The following is a 22,226-nucleotide window of genomic DNA, read 5'->3' as shown; positions in this document are numbered from 1 at the left end:
ATATACGTGACGCTGTATTTCAGAAGTCCAGTTTGTTAAACATCTGTAGTCATTCTGAGACGGCCATACGTGACTTACCCCGGTATATACCCCCATGTAACTATTTATGAAAGCTCCCAAGCTTCCACCTATATTAATGTTGCGTATTGGGCTAACCGTCGAGTGGGTGAAAAGGAGTAAGTGGTGCCGCCTGCTGGGCGTTGTTAGGGTTGGCGTCTGGCACCACGTGCACAAAGGGATTTCACCTGACCTTCTCTCACCATGCCTCGTCGAAATAAGGCGTGACTGCTCCTGCTACGGTTGGCGTCCCGCACCACGTGCAAAAAGAAATTTCTCTCACCCGACACCTTGCCTCGTCGAAATGAAGCGTGACTTCCTAATTCGCCATGACCATTTCGAGTGTCTGCCGGTCTGGCGGAAGCCCCGCAGTGTTTACAGGCCTCTTTTGTGTGTGTGTGTGTGTGTGTGTGTGCGCGAATTTAGAGGTCTACAGGAGAACTTCCGCGAACCAGCAACGCGCAAAAGAGACGGACAAGCGTCTACAATTCCAGGAGGTGGGACGGCCTCCTCCTTGCAGCAGACTTTCTGTGCCGGTCACGTGACGTCGACGGAAGCAAGATCCCTCCCACGATTGTAGAGAACCTATTTAAGGGGCTCCGAAATGTATTTTGATCACTTCATGCTCTTCTCATTTTCTTTCACCAACTTTTGAATAAACCGTGCAAGTTTCGCACTAGAAATCGTCAAGCCCTTGCTTGGTCGCCATGGTCTACCAGATGCCTGCAGCCCGCCGACAACGCCACGCTACCCAATGAGTAACGTCGGTAGAGCTTCAATAGGCAGGCGTCGCTACAACTCGGGAGCAGTACGATACGCTACCCTGGAGTACGCAACAGCGTCAAGCGTAGTTCAGCGCTTCTCCACTTCAGGAACCCTCATTCCCTTCCCCCTTCCCCTTCCCCCGTTTCCCACGGAACAAAGTTTCAGGATGTGGGCTCCGAAAGAGCGACATGGATGAAAGCAAGGCGAGGGCTAGTGGCGGCCCGAGGGGGGGGGGGGTAGAGGTGTCATGGGGGCCATATCCCCTCTCCCATGCACAGAACATTAATTGCAGCCCCACCCATGGCGCGCCTGTACCTCACTCCGGATCCTGTTTACCATAACTGCTGAGGGGGAATCAGCGCTAAAAATTCCATACGCATATAAAGATTGGACGAGCGCGTGCATAAAACTTGGGGGCCTTGTTGCTCCCAACCAGGCCTTCGTGTCGTCGAAGAGCTTCTCATTTCTGGCACTTGGCCGAACGTCGACCACGCTGCGCGGAAGAAAAGCATTCCGAAAATAATGCGACTTGCTTGTCCAGGATACGCATAATAAGCCCCCCCCCCCATTTTTTCTTTTTCTTTCCATTGTCTCTTGACTTTCATAACGTCAGTAAACTGAAGAGCTTGCTGTTAGGCTAGTTTGTACACGCTGTTAAGAATGAAAACAGGACAATATAGAAAGACCTACAGAACGCTTATTTGCGTATACGGCAAAATATATTAAGGACGGGAGTGCTGGGCCAGGGAAGCTAAGAAACCGCCACAACAAACGTGGCAAGGGGGTAGGCAAATGGTCTCGAAGTCCGCACAGAAACAGAAACATAGGAATGTCAGTGGCCACCGAGCCGTTCAACAACTCGGGGAATGTTGAACAATGTGACAGTGACTAACGGAAAGAATTTTAAGGGGAGTGAAGTAATGAACAGGAGGGGAGGAAGGGGGAGAGACGCGCATAAAAGGCGTCAAGAACGAAGTTGGCGGATAATTATTGACATGTATTGAGAGCGTCTCGTCACTGCCCGAACGCTCAACGCCAGAAGGCTGCGACCCGTCACCTATAGCTGAGGCTCGCCTACCCCATCGTAAGACGAGCTGCTTGCTGCGGAGAGTCCATCCTAACTAAACGCCTCGGCAATTTTTAGAATAAACAGGTGTCAGAATTACACGACGCTTTCAAATCTCTCGGATTTCCCTTATTTTACTGCGAACTACGGATGCCGTCATATTCACAAAGGCTTCTAAACATGAAGCATACCTGCTTCGGACTGTCTGCCTCATAAGTTCTCGAGTGTGATCAAAAAACAATATGCGTCGCGTGCACGATGAGTACAATACCATGAGCGCGCAAGTTACTTCCAAATATCTCTTCAAACAAGTCGGACAGTAGCTATAGGTCACCAAAAGTGAGTGAAAGTTGCATCATATGATACTAACGAAGTTCTAGCGCAAAGCTTCGCTCCTTTATTTTTAAATCTAGAATAATATAGCATGCCCACAACGCCGAAAGCGCAATGGGTAGGAAACTTGCAAAATAGTGTCCGCCCTCTCCTGCGCATAGCCGTGGCCGTACCATATACTAGAAGGTCTGGCTGGCAAGCAACGGTTATCTCCACTTTACCTTAACTGCAACAAGCCTGGCCTGCAAACAAGAAGACACACAACGCTGTCTTGATTTTGTATGGCCATGTTTTTCGTGCTGTTAGTTTTTCCAAGTCATCTACCAGCTAGTTCATCCACACACATTACATAAATGCATCAATTCGTAAACGAAATTTTAGTTTTTAGAGAGAGAGAGGTGAAGGAGGAGGAGTGGTAGTTTCGGCGGAGAGCCCATCGAAATAAATTTCTGGCTACGCCACTGGGTTACTCCATGTGTTACCCCATGTTTTGACCAACGCTGTTGACCAGGTATGGTCACGGTTTAACCAAACACTGTTCTTGATAGAAATCCGCAGAAAGGTCTCATTTCTGAGTCTACGTCGTTCATTGTAATACGCGTGTCACACGGCGCACTTTTGATCGCGATCAAGCCCGATCCGGATCGAATTTCTCGGTTGTGATTGGTTCATTAAATTTGCGCAAACTGCGTGAGGGAGCCAATCGCGGTCTAGAACTTCGATCCGGATCGGGCATGATCGCGATCGAGAGTGGTCATGTGACACCGGTATAAGACATTGCACGGTTCTCTTTTTAAAAAAAGCACAAATTTGTCTTCGTTTACGGGGTTTCAAGCTGCTGCCGCGACAGCGCAAACATAAACTTGTATCGTCGCCTGCCGGCAGATACAGAAAATAACCGGTCAGGGACGGTTGCATGCGTTTCCATTGAGCGGCCGTGACGGTTGCCGCGTGCTGCCCGCTCCTCTGGAACACGCGGCAGCCATACGCTGCTTTCCGCAGCTGCCGCAGGCGGTGACAGAAGTTTATGCCTGCGTTGTAGCGGAATCAGGTCTCATCCTCATAAACGAAGGCAAATTTGCAACTTTTCTTAATAACTAGGCAATTAACTGTGCCAAGTGTTACACTGAACGACATAGACTCCAAAAATGCGATCCTTCTGCAAAATTTGAGGAAGAACAGAGCAAAAACAGTGTTTTCTGTGCCCGTACGTATGAAGCGCTTTTTTTTTTTTTCGAACACGTTAAGCGAAACGAGCATGCCCCTTAATATGGTCGCGGGTGCGACGTGAGATCAGTTCAGTAACAGATCTTCCGCGATTGTGCGCAACGATACTCGCTCTCAAAATTGTGATTCATGTCGTTTGTTTGAGGTATGAAAGAGCGGCCACCGCCTTCGCGACTTTCGTCGAGTTGTCTGCCCATGGAGGAAGAGGAGTTTATTTCCTTTCTCCGTGGTCTAACCAGGACCTGGGTTTAACCTATGCCTGAGGTGTCTGGTGGTGTCTGCCTAATACAGACGCCACCAGCTAGACGCCCTCAGTACGTTGATGCTAGCGCCAATGCGCGCCTTCTGTTACCACCGTAGCCATTGGCCGGTCGCCTTGGCTATCCGCTATCACTGGCTGGAATGTGCTTTTACGAACAATTCTAGCGTAAGTAATTTTGAGAATAGGTGCATTAATGCCACAATATATCCCTTAGTTTCACAAGGGCCCGTATTCACAAAACAATCATGTAAGTGCCGTCCCGAGTGGCCATCGTCGGGGCGGTCATCAGTCCCGTCGTGGGATTAGCCGGGTGCGCATATTCACTCACTCACTCATAACTACCGTGGTCATACCTTTTGACAGACAGCATAGACTATGACTCTCTCAGTAGCAGAAAGTTTCCTTCTAACCACTGGTTCACTCGGCCGGATGTATACACTTTCTGTGATTTGCATGTGGCATCTGCTATACGTACACCTGTGGTCATTTGATCGGGAACTAGATATCCTGAAATGTGAGACTTTTTCAGTTTCGCAGCTAATTTCTTTTGTTAGTTTATATATATATATATATATATATATATATATATATATATATATATATATATATATATATATATATATATATAACTACCGGCCGGTAGCTGTGGAACCGGGTTCTCCACAAGAAAAGTAGAAAGTTACCTATCAAGAAAGGAGTCAGGCAAAGAGACACAATCTTTCCACTGCATGCTTAGAAGTATTCAAGCTATTAGGCTTTTTAATTAGACTGGGAATTAAGGCTGAGGAGTAAGGATCAACGGCGAATATCACGGCAACCATTGTTCAATAGCCTGTCGAGTGAACTAGAATTGAGGCTCGCCAGTCAGCCTCTAGAGTCTGTCCAGGAGCACGCTTGCCTATTATCGTTTGTCCATCTATATCTATATCATTATAGGGAACATAGAGTTTCTCAGCAACTCTATGATAGGGAACCCTGATCATGAGAAGGAAGTATAAAGAAGAATAAAAATTGGTTGGAGTCCATACGGCAGGCATTACCAAATCCTGACTGGAAGCTTACCATTGTCATTGAAAAGTGTACAATCATTGCATTCTCGCAGTGCTAACATATGAGGCAGAAACTTAGAGGTTAATATATATATATATATATATATATATATATATATATATATATATATATATATATATATAAGCACACACACACACGCACGCATAGACAACGCCCGAAAAGCGTTGGCTTGATTGGAGGCTCCGGCTCGGAAAGCTGAGACAGGCTGAGAGGTTCGTCAAGCCACATTGAGCCTCCTCGCGAGACCCGGCAACCCGGCGAGACGCCGACTTGACAAAAAGTTTTTGAACCGCGTGGTTGCAAGTCAGTCTTGTGTAAATTGTTGACTAGGCGGGAAGATTCTCATCATGAAGCTCAAGAAGACTCAAGGTGCACCTGCAAAGCCATCTAAGGTATTCTGTTTGCCGCTATAATCGATGCGCATCCAAAAGAAAAAAAAATATTAGTTTGCCGGTTTGAGGTCTTCGTACCCCCCCCCCCCCTCTTTTTTTTTATTTGGCTTGCGTTACGACATCGTGTGCATAAATTCTTGCGTAGAAACCAGGTTATATAAACAGCAAGCCATTGGCAGAAGCACAACTTACTAAATATGACCCAAGCGAGCACGAAGCGGGCTTGGAATTGCGCTTTTCCAAGCCCGCCGTGCCCGAGGGGCAAAAACTAGGCTTATAAAAAAGGCAGTGTCGAAGTAGGCTTCCATGCCGTCCATATTGAACCAAATTTGTGTGCTACATTTTAGGTCGGCAAGGAAAAGAAGCTGCAGAAGGCGAATGACAATGACGGAGATGTGGAGTCGGACACAGAAGACTACGTTAAAGGTGCGTTTCAAAACAGCGGTGCGGCCGAAATTTGAAGTGGCGTCGCAAGTCGCAGAAGCCATTGTTCGTTTCACTTAACGTAATGTTAGTAATTCTGCTTAGACCTTTATGATATTGTCATGATCTCTTCCAAACAATCGACGGCGTTGTTGTGAGGGGCACCTTTGCGAGAAAGTTGCACACTTGTATGCAGAACGCGCCCTCTTAGCTTAGCCTAATTCCATATCGCGTTGCTTGCGTGTCCTTGGTGCTTTTTGGCTAATTTACTGCTCCATGAAGTTGATTTTATTTCATAATCGCTTTTTTTGCGCATAGCACATGCGCGATTCGCTGTGCGGTGAAGGAAACGGTCGGTGCGTCATATTTGTAGGCGCGCGCTTTCAGTCGCCATTTTTGGCGCGTCATTTGTAAGTACTAATGCGATGCGGACATAATGAGCGTCCATCTACTGCTACAAGCTTGGCTTTGAGCAAGTTCATGGTTACATATGCTGCTCTAGGCATATAGTGCCTGGCTGAATCCTTCGGAAGCGTACATTTTATTAATTCCACTCAGCAATGTACAATAACAATGTGCGGTCAAGTAGGCGCAGCAGGAGGTTACAGAACAGTTGCAATCAATGGGGGGGGTACGCCATAATTTTGTATTGTTCTTTGTTTCCTCAAATATAGAGCAGTTAGGCGTAGAGGCAGACTGTTCAAACATAATTTTTCTTATATGAAGACATGAAGTAGCTGATCAGGTGGAGCACTCACAAGCACATATTCCAATGATGTGTTACATTAATTCAAGTGAAATATCGATTTTGCAGTCAAGGCAGCTATATTGAGCATTCTTGGCTGTTAATTCTGTTACCATTAGTGAGACACAAATCAGAAGGCAATGCAGTGTGGCAACTCAGCAGTGTTGTGACTAGGCAATCCTAGTAATGAACTTGGGCCTATAAAAAGATCAATATGGCCATGTAGGTAATTTCATTGTGCCTCCTCATTCTTGACTTGCTTTGAATTTTGCGATGCTTTTGCATTTCACTCACCCAATGAGGACTTATGCTGCTTCCAAACAAAACTCTTTTGTTCAGCAGTAGCGAAAGCTGTCTTTGGATTCTGGCCTTCCCACAAACCGTAGCCATGTTTTGACAGATGTTGTTAGGTGGTGGAGCGCTGGTAGTGCGCTGCTCATGAAAAAAGAAACAAAAAATAGTACACGCTAATGATTGTGGTTGCCGATGCCTTTGCACTAACAGAAAGTTTAAACTTATCTGCTGCAGTATTATTTCTATGTGGTGTAGTTGATGGCAATGACAAGTGATAGCTTCCCCAGTTTTGTGCACGCTCATCTCCTGTGTACCGATAAACAGCTGTAATACGTTTTGCACAAGTTAAAATTCTCTCAAATATTTTCTCTCATATGACGGAATTGAAATGCAATATCCTGCAAATAGGTAAGGCGCTATTGCCTGTCCAGTACGAAGGAACATCTTTAACCTCTGTTATGCGTTGGACCTACTGTGTTTGGCCACGCATTGCTGGTAAAAACGATCAAGGGCGAGCCCGGCTCATCAATGGTACTTGCCAGCAATGCCATGGACTAAAGCCCTTCCATACACGTTTCCGCCGACCAGGTTAAGTACTGCCAACCTGACTTCCTCCTCCATGCTCCTCCCCACTCACCCCCTTCTTGGCTTCCGGCGGCAAGCGGAACTTGCGTAGCTGCAGCTTCCTCCATGGACGAGCCTAGTTTCGTCTCGGCGCTTAGTCATGCATTTGGTAGATGGCTGCACACAAACCATGTAACAGTGCAAGCAGAAGCGAATTTATTCTTTCTGAGGAAGTAAACTGGGTTTTAGCTAGAGCCCTCAAAAATAATTTGGCCATTTTAGGTAAGAACTAGGGATAATAGCATGCACGGAGAGGTTAAAGAACCTGAATCTCAACAGGGCCCAAGGCGATATGACGGTGAAAATTGTGGTATTAAGTTTTTTACATTTCACACAGCTGAGACCTCAGTGTTTAAAACTTGTTTTTTTTTTTAAAGTACTGGTTACATGTAAGACATGAAAACATACAGTGTGATCTCCAAGCCCAAACAATCAAAATGAATAGCATAAACCTATGCGTCAAGTGCCTTTCGCCTTGCATCCTCTGGCAAAAATCGTTGGCATGAGACACTGTGGTCAGTGCAGAAACAAATTTCTTGAGCAAATTGAAATACTAAGAGGGCCCTGAACAACTTTTATCGAAGTCAAGAAATGCATTTGAATTTAAAATAGACTATGTCAGAGATACTTTGCCACAAAAAGTACTTCGATGCGTTCAGTAGAAGCAGAGCTATTGGCAAACGCCCCCTATGCAGTGCACCTACTCCTTTTTCAATGACTTGCAATGCAAAGGCTATGGCAGAGCGGGCCATGCCCACAACGCTTCGCCTACTGAATGTGACCGTGGTGCGCAGTTCAAATTTGATTTTGGATGTTCACGTAGGTGCCACTACTTCTAATTTTGGCACCTATGACGCACCAAATGTGGTGGCCCTCAACGAGCCTGTATCGTGCATTTGATTTTTTATTTACAGAATAAAGGGGGTACATTAAAAAAAGATACATAATACAGGCAACATAGGATAAAACACCACATGTTCATGTCTATACTACTATTACGTCATGAAGCGGCTGTACTAACATATCATTTTAAGTTACTTTCACAATATCACTTGATAGCTGATTACAGTCTTGACTTGTATTGGGGAAAAAGGACTTACTAGGCACTTTAGTTCTACATAAAGTTTCTTTCACTTTGAGTTCGTGATCAACTCTTATAGACGCGTAGTCGGGCATATGTAAATAGTTCATGTTATCGATACTTGTTCTTGAATTAAAAATATCATAGAACAGTTTTTATGTATGTATTAACCCTTTCAGAGTCTATTTTTTTCGCCATATGCAACCGCCCAGAGTCAATCTTTTGCAGATTCCAATTCTGAATGACCTATTTCGAAAAAAATTTACCGTAATTTTTCTAGGGAGACTGTAAAGTGAGAAAAAATATTTTGCATTGCTATGTATGTACTGTTTACTCATGAGTAACAACAGTTAAAAAGCAAATAAACTTATAAGAATTAAAAATTTGATGCATTGTTTACACATAAGGCTTAGAAAATGCGCGCACGAAAATATTTTGCAAGTCTCAAATGTTCCTGCTCTTATACTAATATCATAGCGTAATTGAACTGCGCAGGTGAGCGCACTCAAGAAAACTGGTTGTGTGCCCGTCAAAAAAGCAAAACGTGTGACAAACTTCTGCTAATCTTCATCTTATCGCCAACCAGAGGCAATTATTTTTCGCGAGTATCCAAAAAGAGAAAAAGAAACGCATGCACGGCGGCAATCTTCCTTTGTGCTCCTCTGTGAGCACTAAACAGGCGGTCGCCCTTTGAGCGATTAGTAAAGAGATAGCCATTAGTTTTGCGAGTGCAAGAAGCCGAAACCACCCGCAGAACAATACCCAAACAGGTGCCTGGCCATGTGTGCATGCCAATGCTCGAGTGGCAGTATGTAGACGTGCTGGAGCAAACTAGCTCTAAAACAAACCATGCAATGAAAACCGAGAGAGGGAGGTGCGAGAAAAAAATTCCCTGTATTCTCACATAGTGGCAGCACATGCCAGAAAAGAAAAAGTTATGAAATTGGCGCGCATTTTAAATCTGCAGACGGCGCCGTAAATATACGGCATCGACCATTTTGGACTTGTTCACGGCGCCGTTTATTTACGTCATTGACCCTGAAAGGGTTCAACATAGTTTTTGCAGCATGTCCCATCCAGTTTTCTTTTTGGCTTCGGTTACACTAGAATTTCTTGTGTAATTTTTAAATACAAAGCACACAGGCTTCCCAAGCAACCACGTACATCCGTCGAATGTCTTATGGATATCGGTTTCCGATCTAACGGACATCCAGTGGATGGCCACAAATCTCCAAGAGATCTCCATCGGAGTTCCCGTGCATATATAAAAAAGCTAATTTGTACATCCCTTGGACATCCAGAATGGGATCCTGTGGCGGATGTATTTTGGACGGTATGTGTAGTGTGTGTATATGTGGGCATGCACATGTGTTTACGTGCATGCACGCACATTGAGGCAGAGATAGTAGAATGCATTCAAGCACTTAACCAAGGTGCTTCAGTGCATTTCAATGCTGCAGCTCTGCTTCAAAAAAAAAAAAAAGGCCCGCATCAGCTTCAAGAAACAATATTTTACTGCCATCCTATGTTATAAAGCCAACAAACCACACATGAATACTGCCTATAACAACAAGTATACATGCTGATAAAAAAAAATCTGCCGATCTAGATATCGTGACTGAAGTTAGAATAGTGCAGAGACCTAAAAAACAAAATAGAAACTCCTTTCAGCATGTTAAACGGTCTAACAAATGTGGAAAAGACAATGCAACTAAATGAGGTCTCATGTGATTATCTATTTTACTTTTCCGTACTGTCAAACCTTGTAAGGATTCATTATAGGTACATGCTTTAGAATAAAGAAGAAACTGCTGGAAACCACAAAACAACAGCACAATGCTTAGTGGAAGTGTAAGCATCAAGGCTTATCTAATACACTAAGGTATGAGAACGGGCTAGACAAAGGACGACAAAAAAAAATGGGACGAAGACAGTCTTCGTCCCACCTTCTTTGCTGTCCTTTGTCTCGTTTTGCTCTGATCAAACAAGATTATTTAATACAGACACACACTACACAATATAATGCAAGATATCAAATACAGTTATGTACAAAATATCAGAAATAGAATGCATTTTCAAAGATATGAAAAACATAAAATGTGACGCACCTGCGAACTCATTGGTATGGAAAGATTTAATGCAAAAAACGCTACCATTTCTGCTAGTTCGAGGAATTTATGTATTGTTAAATAATAGTTAAAATTTATTATGCATACAAGGAGCATATTTTTCACTCTGGAGCTTAGTAATAAAAAGAATTAAGTGCATGACACTTAAAGGTGCGAACTTTTAGTGCTTTGGCTACAAGAATGATCTATCAAGACAGCCTTTACACATATCCATGGTTAGGTGCAGCAATTTCCACCACAAATGAATTTTTATAATAGTATAGCCGGTACTTGCACTTAGCGACCGCAGAATAGTGAATGATGTTTACCCCTTTAAACATAAATACATTCAGTTTAATACTATAAGGATCTTTAATACCCTCTTTGCTAGTGAGTAGTAGTAGTAGTAGTAGTAGTAGTAGTAGTAGTAGTAGTAGTAAAATTTTAGACACAGAGTGGGCGGAAAGGAGTCGAAGAGTGATGGGTGGCCCCCTTAGTCCAGGGCTCCACTGGCCTTGGCTGCCCGCTGGACTTGCTGGAGGAGTGTCCTCTGTGCCCCAAGGTTTGAACTGGCGAGCTGTAGCTGTACCTTCCGCTGCTCCGCTAATCGTTAGTTTTTGTTAGGCTGAATAGCTAACTCTGGTGGCATTCTTTCACACATCCGTGAAATGTGGGTAAGGGTTGGTCTACCGCCACACCACAGCTATCTAGCTTGATATTGTGTAGGGTAGAGTGCATAAAGCTTTAGGAGGTGCGGATAAACGTCGGTCTGGATTTTTGTGAGGCTTGTGGCCTCTTCCCCGTTTAAGGATTTGTATGGGGAGGTGTATTTTTGGCATGTCAAACGCTGGTGTTCCAACATTTTGTGTGGGTGTTTCGGCATGGGCAAGTCAACGAGCTAGAGCATCAGCCCGTTCGTTGCCGACGAGGCCTGAATGTCCTGGGCACCATATTATATTGTGGTAATGTTGCAAGTTACGACCTAGCAACCTAAAGTTAGTAGAAGGTAAACGGCCTGTCATAAATAAGCAACGTGCTTCTTCAGTCAGTCACTATGGTTGAGGAGCGGCTTTTCTTCTCCTGATGTTGGTTAGCTAGGGCTATCGCTGTAATATCTGCAAAAGTTATGCAAGATGTGGTTAAGGATGCAGTGACGGGGGTTTGGCTTTTTTTGTCTACAGCTACTGCTGTATAACGTGATTTTGCTTGTGTAGCGGCATCTAGATATATTACATGTTTGAGTGCCACTTTGGGGCGTAGCCGTTAGACCCGGGCCAAACGAAGACCTTGGTTGGTATTGTGATGCACTTACTTGGGAAGCGGTCTGGCGCATATGTGCTTGTGATACTCTTTAGTCTTGCCCTCCATAGCATCTCCTGTGTGTAGGGGGGGTGGGACTGTTATGCGGGCCAAGATAGTTCTGCCTGCAGCAGTAGGGCTGAGGCAGTCTCTCCGAGACCAGTACCGCAGTTTGGAGCTCTGCAAAAGTGTTATGTAGGCCCAAGGGCAAAAGCTGCTCAGTCGGAATGTGTATAGGCAGCCCTAAGGCAGCTTTATACATGCCGTGAATGACGGTGTCTTCTTCGTATTCTTCAGACTTGCTGAGGCCGTGGTAGGGAAGTCCGTGGGATATTCAACTAAGGACGAAAGCTTGAACTAGCCATAGGGTGTCTCTGTGTTTCATTCCTTTATGGTGATATATTATGCGTTGTATCATCCTAAAGATTTGTTTAGTTGTGGTTTGTAAAGTTTTGATGGATTGTGTGTGTGTAGCCTTGCCATTGCTTTGTACCCAAAAATCCAGAATGCTGGCTTGGGTGACTTCAGCGATGGGGTGGCCGTCCACGTTGAGACTTATTTGTCCATTCGTTTTATAGCAAGGGCTGTGAACTCTGATAATGTTTGATTTTTCCGGGGCTCAGCTCTAAGTCCGCTGTTCCTAGCGAAACTAGAGGCAATGTCGGCCGCCTGCTGAAGTGTTTGCTCTTTCTACGCTAGAGAGCTGTATGTAGCCCAACGGGTTGTATCGTCCACATATAAGGTGTAGCCTAATTGCGGGATTTCCTCTAGGGCATGAGCAAGTCTCTGCATAGCTATGTTATGGCATTTTTCACTGGTCGATTCGGAGCAGGATGTCTTGCTTCGCGGCAACGAATCCGAATTTCACTGGTCGATCTGGAGCGGGTCTGCGCGTTCCACTGGTCGTTTCGGATCAACTCGCTCTGCGCTGGATCGCTCTCACTTGCTTCGCCGCCGAGGCGCAGATTCGGGCAGAAATAGCTTGCGTCACTTCCGTTTTCAAGCGAAATCTGTACCCGGTTGGTACGCACAACATTGTGTTGCTTCGCAAAATGGCTGCGTTCGGTACTGCTGCAAAGCTCGCGTTTAGCGATGAGAGCTCAGACGACAGCGATTACGAGGTGATGCAGGTGCTGTATGAAGCCTTCTATGCAGGTTGTCCATGCACAATCCTTGCGGGCGCGACATAGAAATGACGGACTCTGCGACTACCGCGGTCAAATTACGCACGGTGGACGGCGAGTTTGCTTGCCGTGGAAATGTACAGAGCGGAATTCGGGCATGGTTTCCGGAACCGGTTTGCGCGACGTGTACGCAGACTTCCTGTGTGATACCCCGCGGAGCATTTTTGCGCTCCGCTGGCTGATTCAAATTTGTGAAACCCGAGCGCTCGCTCGAGGATTTCGGCAGCTGCTCCAGATCAACCAGTGAAAAACGCCATTAAATAGGAGTGGTGTTATTGCTTCTTGAGGGGTTCCTTTGTCAGATATGTCTATAGGATCTGACCAGGTCTGTCCAATGCCTATTGTGGCTGTTTGGTTAGTGAGGAAGGACTTGACATAAGCAAATATTTGCTCACCGCACCCTATGACATTGAGTTTGTCGAGTATAGCCTCATGTAAGATGTTATTGAAAGCCCTTGTGAGGTCCAGGGCAAGAATGAGGTGTTTGCTACCCTTAAGGCTCATTCACACCGGCTACTGACAGCGGTCTCGCTACCAAGTTGTCACAAAGCAGCCAGTCGCAAATGGTCGCTTTTCTCAAAAAGTGACTATTCTGGACCAGTCCCTTGCTGCTCGATTTTTCAGTCGCGTAACCGTGGTAGCAAAACTGCTAAACCAATCAGTGTTGTGCAGAAAGTTTGTTAGCATGTATTTTCATCCAGCGTTCAGCATCCGAATTTCAGACATTCGTATGCTGTTGAATGTTGTTATAATAGAAGTAGTGTTTAGTGCAGCAGGCAAGACACTTATGCAGTGAATGCTTAGGAGTATCGCAAACAGGAAAGTGCTGTCAGAAACAGCAAGAAATCGTTCTGAGTTTAAGAAATTTGGAGAGGCAAACTCCATAAAATGCAGAATAATTATTTTTGTGAGGGTGCGTGACATGCTTCTTGGCTGAGACAAAGAGCTTTTGTCAAACAGCCAAAGAAAAGGAGGTGTAAGTAGTGTCTGTGGAAGAAGAAACTGTGGCTAAAATGGAGATGTGAATATTTGAAGGTTTATGTAGGGAAGTAAAAATTTTTCACCTTTCTTGTATTAGATTTTGGTATTCTTAAATTTTGAAAATGTTCTGTACGAACCCTTGCTTTATAGACCTCAGTGTAGTGAAAAAACCAGCATGAGGCTACATGGGATTTGACCATTTGCACTAATTCAACGATGGAATGTTGTTGAATGCATAGATGTTGTAAAACATAAACGGCTCTCAAGGTTTGAGTGTCAAATATGTATTGTCACAAGTACATTTCAGTAGAAACGGTAATGCATTTTTTGGCTACAAGTATATCTGGTAACTGGTACTCCTGGCTTATTGTGCTTTTTATTCTGCAGTTTCCACAATGCCAAACAAGAAGCCGAAGATCCCAGCACCTGAGGCAGACTCTGAAGAGGATGACCTTGAGGTAGATGATGAAGATGTTGACGATGAGGATGATGAACTGGATGAAGACAGCCTTGATGATGATGAGCTAGATGACAGTGAGGGCCTAAGTGGTGAAGATGACGATGAAGGTAAGGCTCCAAAGCTTTGGGACTCTTATTAGGAAATTTTGAAATTTGCACAGTAAGTTTTTAAACAACACGTGTGGGGCATGAAGCCATAACTGAATATCATGGCCATGCACAAAGGTGCAAAATTCAAGATGTTTGGCTTCTTAGGCTGAAAACAAGGCATCTTGGTCAGCTTGACAGCAGTTCGTAATTTTTTGTAGTTGACTCGCTTCCTAATATAGTAAAGCTCTCCTCTCATGGGTCAGATGACAGTCATAAAAAAACATTGAAACTTGCGTACCCTGCCACTAAGGTATGCAAGTGGTCATTGTGAGAGTCAGCTTTCTCAAGCAAGCACACTAGTGTGACCAGCTGGCAACCACTGCCAGTTTGTTGAAAGTGCGCATGTAGGCCGAAAGCTCCAGACTAAGACTGTGGGGAAAAGTGTATTCATAAGCTTTTTGTGGTGTTGACATTGTAAAAAAAAGTGATCACTTGAAATTCTCTTCTTCAGGCTGGTTGGTTGGCTACTGTAAATATACATGGTAGCTCTTGCAGTGAATCTACTCTTTGCCTGCAGCAAGACCTGTAATGAAAGTTCATATAGCTGTTTCACTATCCTTTCTTTTTTACTGCTCTCTTCTACTGTTTCCTTCAATGAGCCCACTATGTATACTAGTCCAATCAGATACCTTACTCTTGTTTGTAAAGATGAAACAATGCTCTGCAGCTTACTTTTGTGTGCATACATACTCTGTTGGGTGAATTCTGACTAGTGATATTTTGCCCTGCAGTGCCTCAGTTGGTGGCAGCTGGAAAGGCCAAAGCCAAGCAAAAGAATGCAGCAAAACAAGTTTCTTTAGAAGAAGGGAGCGAGGATGATGATGATGAAGACGATGAGAGTGACCTGGAAGATGGTGAGAGCTACTGATTTTGTTTTGTATTCTCTGGTTATTGTATATGCAGAATTGAGGCTCTGCAGGATGGGAAAAGTAATGTACAGGTGCAGCCACTCCTAGCGGGAACACGGGAGCCTGTAGCATTGCTCTGTGGAGCGTTGCCATCGGCATCTCGTGAAGTCTTGGCAGACGGCTCGCCGGGCTTTTCGCCAATCACTTTGACTGTGAAAAAAGCTGCTGTCTGTGTGGTGACAACTTGACATACCGTAGACTGTGTGTTTAAAATGAAGATATATTCTCGTAACATGCAAAAATGAATGACCTGTCCATCAGTATAGCATGTGCTGACAGTGTATTCTGTGCTTAGTGGTGTGGTTGCTGCTCGAATTGTGGCAACAGGTGGAACATGCTACATCTTGCTACATTTGTGTAAAAGGCCTGTTCCAAGGTCTTGTTTCTTTTTTTTTGGTCTTTTGGAGAAAGAGAAGATGGCAAGGGGTGCCCAAAATTGATCAGTCTCCACATTTGTTGCCACTTCACGTATGCAGCCTACCATAGTCAAAATTGCAATTACCATTTGCACCTCAGTTCAGAAAGATATTGTTGCCCATTGTGACCGTCTAAATCGCACTACTAATAGCTCGGCTATGAAGACGTGTACCCCAACACCACATCTCGGAAGTGGCGATGCCAGCATCGAAATGCATGCCTTGCAGCGAACATCGTTGCCTTAGCTCGCGGAGTGAGAGCATGCGCAGAACATGTGCTCATGTTAAACCAGGCAAGCTTGCAAAAAAATTTGCATACTGACACTGATGCATGCAAATCATTAGTCAAACCTCGATATAAAGAACCTCGATTTAATGAAATTCTCAATGTAACGAACTATTTTCATTTCCCGATCGTAGTTGCAAAAACTGTTTATTTCTTTTCGCGATTTAACAAAGTAGTTTTGTGACACGCTTTCAATTTAACGAAATTTTTGGCCATTTCAATCATGTACCTGAAAGCCGGTACGGCTAGTAAATCTACCAAAACACTATAAAAATGTTGGCCGAGCCAAAAGTTATTTCAAGTGTCCTTCCGCATGAAACGTTGGAGCGGCAAAAAACGCTGTCAAAGCGTGTGCTCTGGGGTGCGGTAGGTAGGAAACACCGCTGCGCCATTTGTAGCCTTTGTAAACAATTCGTGGAAGCCACGGAGCACTCGGAGAAACATGGGTGTTGACGATTACATCTGCGCAAGGGGGGTGGGAAGGGAGTGAATGCGCAGTAATGTGATCAAGCACGTGCTTAGGGGAAAGGGAGGAGGGGGGCAAGAACACGGCGTCATCTGCCTTTTCTTAGTGCGCGCATCTTCTTACGCGCATCCATGCGCGGGCAGCATGCCTTAACTTGGACGTAATCTCTATGCGGCAAGTGCAAAGGTTGAGCCAAAACGTTTGGTGCCTTGATGCACCTTGAGTTCCCGCACATCTAGATGTTGGCACCCGCCGTGGTTGCTCGGTGGCTATGGTGTTGGGCTGCTGAGCACGAGGTTGCAGGATCGAATCCCGGCCACATCAGCCGCATTTCGGTGGAGGCGAAATGCGAAAACACCTGTGTACTTAGATTTAAGTGCACGTTAAAGAACCCCAGGTGATAGAAATTTCCCGAGTCTTCCACTACGGCGTGCCTCATAATCAGAAAGTGGTTTTGGCACGTGAAACCCCATAATTAAATTTAAAAAAAAAATCTAGTTTTGGCAATTGCGTAATCTCAAGTTTGCGAGACATGGTGCGAAGCGTTCGCTTGTGTTGTGTCAGTGGCTTGAGGGTCATCGAGTGAGATCTTGTTGTTTGTCTGAGCTCACGGCACCAATAAAACTACGAACCTTACTTCGTGTAGTTGTCTCTTCGCTCTTGTCATCAGTGCTCCGCCTTTCTAGCGAAACTAATTTTCTTTTTTTTTTTGCTTGAGGCTAACATTCATATCTTCTTAGCCTTTTGTTCTTGATTTCTGGATGCTGGCTGCGGGCACTAAGCATGGTCAGCCATGGTGTCCAGGATGTACGGTGCTGCGTGACGCAACACTCAAATCTCGGACGCCGTGAGCCATGTCGATGCACCAATCTCTGCGTGATCTGCACCACACACGCTAGCTCTCATAACTACATTGTTATGACCAGACCTTCATGCAATTTGTTTATAAGTGCTTACTAACAAGATACTATCCTCCAGGAATGCCCGTGAATTTGAAGTTTTTGGTGTTGAAACTGTAAATCTCGAATGAATGAAATTCTTGATTTAATGAAGTTTTTCGCTGCAAGTACAGCTTTGTTATATCAAGGTTTAACTGTATTCCACAAATTTGAATTGCCGTATTTACTCGAATCTAATGCGAACCTTTTTTCCGATAAAACAGGCCCAAAAATTGCGTGCGCATGAAATCGAGTTTAATTAACCCTAAATTTGTGTTACCATATCGCCATCGGCATATCAAAATGGCTGCCTCATATGTTCTTCGAGCCTAGCTGCCCTAGCTTCCTCCATGTGCTGCAGTACGTGTGCTTAGGCAATGCTTCCTCTGGGTTAGGTTAGTGCACCGTCCGTCTGCCCGTTTTGTGTTGCTTCTATCAGCATGGAAGTGCTGACTGCAAAGACACGCAGAGTTCATCACGATGCCGCAATGAAAAGGAAAGCGATCCTGTGTGTGGGGACGGACGGAAATCGGGCCACCATCACGGGCATTCGGAGTTCCCGAAACTTGCGTGCGGGACTGACGCAAACAGGAGAGGCGTTTTACACCGGTGGCTGCTACGTATGGTGCGGCTGCGCGGCTCTTATCTTGAAAGCGATCTGTGACGGAGACAAGAGTCTACGCCTCTAGGCGCACCGCGCTGTGTTCTCCTCGCTTCGTTCGCGTTGAAGTGAGAAGCCGCACAAAGGTCAATTCCCCCACTCCTGCTTCTGCACTTCCTCGTTCCAGTGTTTTGATAAAGAGTTACCGCGGTCATTGAGTGAGACATGTTCATATTTGCTTGTGCGTGCGGGACACCGTGGTTATTAATTCAGCTAGTAAGCGAATGTTTAAAAGACAAGGCTGATAAAACTACTATCCTTGCTTTTCGTATAGCGGTCTACTAATGTGCTATCGTAATCGATGCTTCGCCTTTCGAGTGAAACTGCGACTTTTTTTATTTATCGCAACTTTAGTGCATTGGGAGTGAATTTGTTTTTTGCCAAATGAAAGATAATTGTACAGTCGCCGACTGATTTTCCGGACTCCAAAAATTCGGACATGCTCGATTATTCGGTCTGCTTCGTGGCACCGCTGTTCTCCCCATAGACCATAATGTATAACAACTGCCGAAAGTTCGGACACCTTGCAACCTCTCGTCTGATTTTTCGGACACTCCTTGAGCCAACTCGATTGAGAGCACTATGCACCGACTCTGACCGGTGCATTGTTCGACTTGCTGAACGCCATTTTTGTTTTGAACGGAGCCTCCTTGCTGCCCCACGAAGTGGCGCTACTGCAAATCCCCGCTCATCATCGTTTCTGCCTGGTTCGATAGAGTGGCTCTACAGCAGTTCCGGTTTCAGTTTCAGCAGGGGATGACCTGCTATATTGTTCCAATCCTTCTCTACATTTTTTTTCCGGCTATGAAATCTGAAATAAGGTTTTCAACTATTCCGATTAATTTTCAACTGGCATATAGTGTCCAGAAAGGCATAATCTGTTGTGGCTATTTCATAGTATCTCTTGGATTGTCAGATAAAGGAAGTTTCATCATTGGAGAGTTGAAGTAAAGATGCTAATTATCCTGCCCACTTTGTTTTTTCTTTGTTTTTTTGGTAGCTGAGCTTATTAGCCTAGTTTTAGCGAACCTTGCAAAATGTGATGGGCTTTGTATCTATCCATTTGCAAGAATTAAGCTGGGCGTGCTAGATGAGAATAACATGAATATTTTTTGGAAGTTTCAAATATTTAAAATTGTCAACTGTGTGCATTCAAGGAAAAGTGTGAGGAATTTAATTCTGGCACTCATATAGTAGATGTACTAAACCACTAAACGATATATAGTGAACCATGCCTCATCACTAGAGAGCCAGACTTTTCTGACTTAACTGGGGATCATTTGCACTTGCCAATGAGTGCCGAGTATTGTGAAAAAACTGATTATTTGCTTCGAGGGCTCCATTTGTGCAGTGAATACACTAGGCTATGAAGATTGTTTTATACTAATGGTAAAAACAACAGTGCGCTTTTTGAAAGGTATTCAATGTTTGATTCAATTCGCTTCTGACACTATTCGATTCAGTCTAACATACAGCCAGCAACTTTTTTTATGCCTTAGGGGCACCACCACATAGCCCATGGAGCCAGTGTATAAGGGCATTTGAAATTTCGAGTGCTGAAACCCTTTGCAGTTCAGTTTTCCAAACTTTCTGTAATGACTGCAGGTCCGAAACAGCATTAATTGAAGTGACCGCCACCACCATTTCGATTATTTGTAGCCTCGAAGCAGCACTCGTATGCTGATATGCTGGCAGCCATGTCCACTGTGGCAATGCTACGCCTAGCTGCTCAGATGTTTGCTACCAAGCTTCCTGCTGTTCGATGCCATGTTTTTTATTGAAAGGATTTGCCACTGTCAACAATGGCAGCAACTCTGCCTTTGTCATCCTTGCCGATGGCACTTAAGCATGGAAAGCACAGCAAGTCTAGAGTTATATAATGCATGTTCCCAAAAGTCAGTGCCTCAGTACAGCGAGGTTACGTGGTCAAGCATATGCAATGTATTGCGGTGATACATACAGTAGAAAGGGGCCACTATCACTGGACACAGTATGCATTCCTTAATTATACACTCATGCACCCGCCGTCTCTTGTTACAGTAGGAGCACCGATAAGCCTTATTAATGACTGGCAGGCCTTCAGCGCTATTTCGGACATGCCTGTTGTGATTTGAGCCTTCGGGAGCTGTAAAAGGCATGCATTTTTCGAATGTTTTTGTGGTCCTTAGGAAGTCCAAGAAATAGAATGTTAACTGTATTTGCACACTCATTATTTGCTCCATTGTATTCATGGGTTTTCTCCATGAAAATATTAAGGAGTGGAATAATTTTAAATACAAATGGAAGACAGACTGATGACTGGCATTGGCAGCTGCAACAATGGGCCATTCAAATGCGAGACTTTAACAAATGCATCGGTGAGCTATTTCACCTAAGTTATTGTATTGAGAAGTCTCACTATTATACTGCAGTATGCGTGTGGACGTCCTAGTTCCTGCCAAAATAATGAAATTCCTGTGGCATTGCCTTACAGAGGAGGATGATGACGACGACGACGACGAAGAAGATGAGGAGGAAGAGGAGGAAGTAACCATCAAGGTCAAGAAGCTATCCAAAGCACCGCAGGCCAAACGTAAAGCAGATGAGGGGCCCACAGAGCAGACAAGCAAGAAAGCCAAGCAAGGAGGTGCACGGTCCAGTCGGCCATAATATTGATCAGTAACATGGGTCATGGGGGCCACACGGGTGACACGCTTGTGGCAGTCATGCAACACACATACACACCAATGTCGCACCCACATTTTTTAACCATTGTGATTGTAGAGATTGATGTATTACCGATTCCCTCCTCATTGATTTTGTTCTCTTTTATTCATTGCAGTCCCACTTTTTTTAATAAAAATAACTCTGTTATGTGATTCACTATGTGTCGTTCCCCACAAACTTGCATGAATGGCTGAAGGCAAGGAGCCTGTAAATTCAGCTATGTTACTGTGCTTGTAGCAGAGTGTTGTTCTCTGCATTGGGATACTGGAAGCTTGACCTTGTTGCGATAGTCTGAGTTCTGCCAAGCTGGTGTGATTGGGATGGGAAGCATTCAGAATGCTGGCAACATGCTGCCATGCCGTGGATGCAGTATATATGTTTGGTAGCGTATTAAAGCATAGAGTCTTAATGTTAAGTAAGTGGAATGTTTTCATTTTGAAGTGGTGGAGCAAGGCAGGCAATATGGGGATGCATAATCTTGAAGCAATGTGCATTGTCAATTAAAATAAAAAGTTTGGGTGTGCGCTACACCCATTCAATGTAGTTCAGTGCAAAATTTCGGTAGTAGCTGATGTAAACCTCCTCTTCTGCTTTATCTAGATGGCATTCCAAGGTCACTCCTCATGGACGTAGGTAAGGACATTGTTGGTTTGCACATCGCTTCTCCAAAAGAAACCGAGCAGCAGCCGCGTTTCCTTGTAGCAGTGAGTCTGTACAGGTGGCCACTTTCCATCTTGTTTGCAGATGAATACGACAAGTTGTTCCTGTATGTGGGCAATCTCCCAAAAGGCTGCGCTGTTGAGGAAGTGAAGGACCTGTCCCCCGACATTGTCAGTGTGCGAACGAATGTCAAATTGGGCGAGAAATTGTAAGCTCCTTGGACAATTTTTTAAAGATTTTGTACTTGTAACCAGGCTTAACATTTTATTTTATTTGTGTGAACAAGGTGGAAAGTGCAAGTTAGCGTGCGCAGACATGTTGCTACTAATTTTAAGGAAAGATGGACCTCAAAAATTGCAGTTTTGAGAGATTTCTCAGTTTTGAGTTACTTGTGAAATTATTCAGAGTCATTTAACTTCTATGTCCTCAAAAAATCAAGGCTTAATTCATACAAGAAATTAGTGAAAAATCAATGTGAATCTGTTGCGGTGGCTCTTGAAAATGCAAATTTAGTCTTGTCTGCTATCTCTGAATGCCTGCCTCTGTGCTCTTCGGTGTTGTACGCCATTGCAGTATGTGCGGAGAGGTAGAGCAAGCCTCAATCTCGTAGACGAGACACCTTCAAGCTTTGTATTTTCATTGGGAAATACAGAAAAATTGTTCT

The 22,226-nt window shown here is 44.5% G+C and overlaps 1 protein-coding gene across 1 annotated transcript in view; it reads left to right on the top strand.

Moving 5' to 3' along the window:
* The first annotated feature begins 5,008 nt into the window (after nt 1–5,008).
* LOC142581886 (uncharacterized) overlaps nt 5,009–22,226 on the top strand; it is a 64,081-nt gene continuing 46,863 nt past the window's right edge. Inside the window, exons 1-7 of the mRNA XM_075691333.1 lie at nt 5,009–5,173; nt 5,521–5,599; nt 14,300–14,479; nt 15,253–15,375; nt 20,670–20,822; nt 21,503–21,535; nt 21,647–21,770. Of these exons, the coding sequence (XP_075547448.1) occupies nt 5,129–5,173; nt 5,521–5,599; nt 14,300–14,479; nt 15,253–15,375; nt 20,670–20,822; nt 21,503–21,535; nt 21,647–21,770 (737 nt within the window). The 5' untranslated portion in view covers nt 5,009–5,128. The remainder of the gene's footprint in view (nt 5,174–5,520; nt 5,600–14,299; nt 14,480–15,252; nt 15,376–20,669; nt 20,823–21,502; nt 21,536–21,646; nt 21,771–22,226) is intronic.

Source organism: Dermacentor variabilis, chromosome 1, assembly GCF_050947875.1.
Source record: "Dermacentor variabilis isolate Ectoservices chromosome 1, ASM5094787v1, whole genome shotgun sequence".
NCBI lineage: Eukaryota > Metazoa > Arthropoda > Arachnida > Ixodida > Ixodidae > Dermacentor > Dermacentor variabilis.
Note: the sequence above shows the minus strand (reverse complement) of the source record. Positions and strands in the feature narration are given on the sequence as shown.